The following is a 4,521-nucleotide window of genomic DNA, read 5'->3' on the forward strand; positions in this document are numbered from 1 at the left end:
GTCCCACTCAAATACTATCCCCTAAAGCCTCTGACAGCAGCCTCCCTCCAACTGACTAGTTAGAGGGCTTCCTGATCCTTCCATTACCTGCTGTTATGGAAAAGCCTGACTGATCCCTCCCTCTTGGGGCCTTAGTTTCCCCATCTATAAATTATCTATGGTTCTGTTCCAAGCTGGGAGGCTGGCCAGCCTCCTCCATACACCTGTTTCCCCTGGGACACATTTTAATATCCCTTTTCTCACAGGGGATATAATGCCATCTTCCAGATGGACCAGCGAGGCTCTGAGGAGTGGGGGAACTTGCCCATGGGTACCACCACCTGTCATAGGCTAACAGGAGGCCAGAGGTCAGGCAACCAGGGAGACCAGCTGGGGATGCGCCTTCCAAAGGTAGGGGTAGGGACCAGGAGACGTGAAACCCGACTCCTCTTATATTCCCCACCGCACATTGGGGAAACTGAGACCCAGATCACCACCAGTTGGCCAGGGTCACCCAGCATCAGGCCTCAGACCACAGACTCGGCCTGCCCCCGGGAGCACGGGGTCTCCAGGCCCCCGGTCCCTACCCGGTCAGCAGCTCCTGGTCCACCTCCCCCACCTTGGCCTCCACCGCAGCCGCCGGGAAAGTTTAGAACAAAAGGCGCAGGGGGCGGAGCCTGGGCAGGCCGGGGGGTGGAGCGGAGGCTATAAGGGGCGGCGGCCCGGCGCGGCCCAGCAGGCCCAGCAGCCCCGGGGCGGATGGCTCGGGCCGCCTGGCTCCGCGGCGCCGCCCCGCGCGCCTTCCTGCTCCCGCTGCTGATGCTGCTGCTCCCGCCGCCGCCGCTGCTGGCCCGGGCCCCGCGGCCGCCGGTGAGTGCCCGCCGCCGGCCTGCCGCACCTCGCCCAGTGAGCGCCAGGCACGCGGGCTGGGCCCAGTGGTGGAGCTGGACCCACGGGGACGCCCGGGGTGGCCTGGAGCGGCCCGTTACCCAAAACGCTTACAGGGTCCCTGTGGGCGTGATAGATAGGGAGCTTCCCGTCCCTGGAGGTGTGCAAGTGGAGCCTGCGCGGGGATCGCTCAGGCTGGTGAGGAGGGGCTCCGCGCTAGACGCACGCCCCCTCCCAGCGTGGGGACCTGCCCCTCGGTGCCCCAGGTGCGGACTGGGATGTGTGCTGCGGAAGGTAGCAGAGGGAGTAGTTACAGGGTTCTCTATTCATGGCAGGGACAAAGCGAAGCTGGTGTCAGCCTCCAGGTGTGTGGCCTCAGTGAACACACCTCCAGGTGTGCAGTCGGCTGGAGGATTAAGGAAGAGCTGGGGAGGGCAGCAGCTGCGCTGTAGGAGGTGTCACAACCTCGGCATCTACAAGTGGCAAGTTTGGGAGGCATGGAACCAGTACAGCATGAGCATGAGAGCTACAGTGTGTGTGAGAAAATGAGAAAAAACTGGGGGCCAAAGGTGGGCAGTTGAGACCCTCAGAGACCAAGAGGGTGGGAGAGCAAGGAAAGGGAGAAAAATGTATGATCCGGAGAGAAGAGAGTCCAGTTGAGAAAGCAGCAGAATGAGGAGAGGAGGGATGGTCATGGGGTGTGACAGCCTGTGTGTGCCCTGAAGGCTGCATGCTCCACTTGAGCTGGTGGGGCTTTGAAGGACCAATCACAGGGACGGCCAGGCAGGGGCTGGGGTCAGAGCCTGAGCAACTGCAGGCCTACAGGCCCCTGGGAACTCAGCCCCACTGGCAGCTAAGGCATCCAGACAGCTCAGGTAGGGAGGGGACCCATTAGGAGGTGCGACGGGCAGGAGTTGTGGGACTGGTCCGGTGGGGAGGAAGATCTGACCAGGCTGGGCCCGTGGGTCCAGCCACCCCAGATCTGCTCTGGCCAGTCTTGCCCTGCGCTGGCAAGAGGAGCAGGAGGGGATAGGATGGGTGGGGTACGGTGGGTGGGGGCACCTCAGTCTGGAGGCTCTGCCTCTCCCCTAGCCCCTCCTGGTCCCCTAGAAATTGGGGCAGAGTCGGGAACCACTGTGGGTAGCAGCAGTTGAACGCATGGGTTCTGGAATTGGAGAAATCTGGGTTTGAACAACGTGACCCTAGGTGAGCTCTCTTGTACCTCAGAACCTCACCCCCAGTCTTGTCAGGAGTGAGTGGGAGATAGTGCCCACTGCTGGGCATTGAGGATTAAATGAGGAAATTTGAGGAGAGGCACAGCCAGGCACACTGGAGACATTCTGTCACCTGTAGCTGCCACTTTGACGTTTGTACAGGGTTAGTTGGGGCCGGGTCTGAGCTAGGCTGTTGTCTGCCGCTGCAGCTATGCAGAGAGCATTTGGGGTCGCCTCAGATGTGTTTATCCCCAGGCTGCTGTTGGCAGGGCTGGGAAAGCTCTGTGAATATTTATCCATCCCAGTTTGTAGCTTTCAGGTTTGATGAAAGCCCCGCAGCCCTTGGGACAAGATGAGCAGGAGAGGGATGGGAAGAGAAAGATTAGGCCACAGAGTGGGGTAGAAGATGGACCTGCCTGCTAAATGGCTGTGTGACTTGGGCAGGTGGCTTGGCCTCTCTGAGCCTCAGAGGGGCTTGATGCTGCATAGAATAGCATGACGATGCTCCCGTCTTCCTCACAGCCTAACAAAGTCCCCTCCTGTCAGGGTCACCTCCTACCAACAGCAGAAGACAACTATGATTAATTATCCCCCTTAGACCAATCAGCAAACTGAGGCTCAGAGAGGAGCACAATTAGCCTGGCCTTACCCAGCAGTTCCCTGTCTTTGGTCCTCCGTTAGCTCCCCTCTACCAGGTGCCTCTCATTTTCTTGATTGGACGTTGTTCCAGGGGCTGACTTTGATCCTGTAGCTCAGCTAGGATATCGAGTCAGCCGAGAAATTCCTCGAGGATGTTTGAGGCTGTGGTTTGGTGCCAGCCAGAAGAGGGAGGAATGAGTGAACTGCACACTCACCACAGGCAGGCCAAGGGAGGCTACTGGCTGAAGAGGAGGGATTGCACCAGAAGAAATGCTTCTCAGCAATGTGGGATTTGGAGATAGGCCGAGTGCCGAGGGGTGCAGGGAGAGCTCTTGGTGGGGAGGCATAAGCCCCAGGTCTAGGCCCAGCTCTTGCCTGAGTTGCTGTATTACTCTGGGCAAAGTTCTTGACCTCTCTGGGCTCTGGGAAATGCCTGCTTCCCGACTCGTTCCCCCCTCCCCGCCCCCCAGGCTGTAGATAAGGCCAGGTGTGTCTACACACTATCCCACCTCACAGAATCCCAGCAGCCCTGTGAGGACCAGTGCACCCATCTTAGGAATCAGCAGGCTGCCTTGTGCCAGGCCTTGCAGCTAGGGCATCTGGCCCCAAGCCAGGAAGGACTCNTGCGAGTTTAGGACGCTTTCCAGCCCTTCAGGAACTCGAGGTTTTTAATGGTCTTTTCTGAGTGACTTCACAGTGGTTATATTATTACCCTTGGGGCAGGGCCCCTGACTTCTTTACTGCAACCCCATGACCCTCCGTTGTGCCCACTGGAGGCCTCCCTTGTGGGGAGGGTGGAATCACCCAGAGCAAAAGCATGGTGTCCAAGGGGGGGAAAGGAGGCCCCCCTGTGAGGAGGGAGTAAGGGAAAGAGGGGAGGGGGCAAGGGGCCACACCTGGCACTCTCAGTTTTGTGTGTGAGAAGTGCTTCCAGCCATGGATACCTGCAAGTCACAAGCACTAATGTGTTCTTACCACACAATCCTCTCAGCCAGCCTGTGTAGCAGGGCCTTCCCCTGGCCCCTGTCTGGGCCTGGGCCTCAGTTTTCTCCTCTCTCAAGTCGGGGTGACCATCTACCTCCATGTGAGGTGAGCATGTGAAGGGAGGGCCATTCTCTCTTCACAGATATGCCAGGCTTAATTCAGCCTCTGTTTTGCTCGTGCAGTCCCTGCTCACCTGGTTCCCATTTGCCAAATTGGCCCATCATTCTAGGCTTATCAGGGTCCTCCTCCTGCAGGAAACCCTCTGCGACCAGCCCAACTTGCTGGGTTTACAGTTGGCTTGTAACCATGGCCCTCCACCCCAGGCCTGCACTGTGGGTGGTTGTTACTTCAGCTCCTGTGACTGGTGGACTGCAGGTTCCCCAAAGCATCGCCATGTACCCCCTGGAGGCACTCAAGACCACTCAATGAACGTTTCTATTTAAATAATTATGTATTTTCATATATATCAGAAAAAATATATAGTCATCAAATCCATGATTTCTTGACAAATATTGCTAAGAATGAGGCTGAAGTAGGCATTTTGATTTTTAAAAGTGAGTCACTGTAAAGAAAAAGATTTTGAACAGTTCAGGTAGTAAAAATCACTGCTTGTCTGCCCTCTAATGGCCCTCTAGGAATCTCTGTGGAGCCTTCCTGGAGAAGCTGTGAAGGCTCCCTGGGCTGGGTTCTGGAGGGAGGGTTGAATCAGCCTGATTGTCCTCTCTTCCCTCCCAGCCTCCCTCCCTTCCCAGGCCCAGTCTGGGTGCCCACAGCCTCACCTTGTAGCAGCTCAGGACCCTTCCAATCAGGACAGGAG

The 4,521-nt window shown here is 57.6% G+C and overlaps 1 protein-coding gene across 3 annotated transcripts in view; it reads left to right on the forward strand.

The window, feature by feature from the left end:
* Positions 1-6: 6 nt before the first annotated feature.
* MMP11 (matrix metallopeptidase 11) overlaps positions 7-4,521 on the forward strand; it is a 16,100-nt gene continuing 11,585 nt past the window's right edge. The window contains exon 1 of one of the 3 annotated variants that reach the window (XM_019665410.1): positions 7-849. In XM_019665410.1, the coding sequence (XP_019520955.1) occupies positions 739-849 (111 nt within the window). In that variant the 5' untranslated portion in view covers positions 7-738. Of the gene's footprint in view, positions 1,743-4,521 lie in introns of all 3 variants that reach the window. The other 2 variants (XM_019665411.1, XM_019665412.1) reach the window with 2 other exon arrangements.

This window comes from Hipposideros armiger, unplaced genomic scaffold (genome assembly GCF_001890085.2).
Source record: "Hipposideros armiger isolate ML-2016 unplaced genomic scaffold, ASM189008v1 scaffold_443, whole genome shotgun sequence".
In the NCBI taxonomy this organism is placed as follows: Eukaryota; Metazoa; Chordata; class Mammalia; order Chiroptera; family Hipposideridae; genus Hipposideros; species Hipposideros armiger.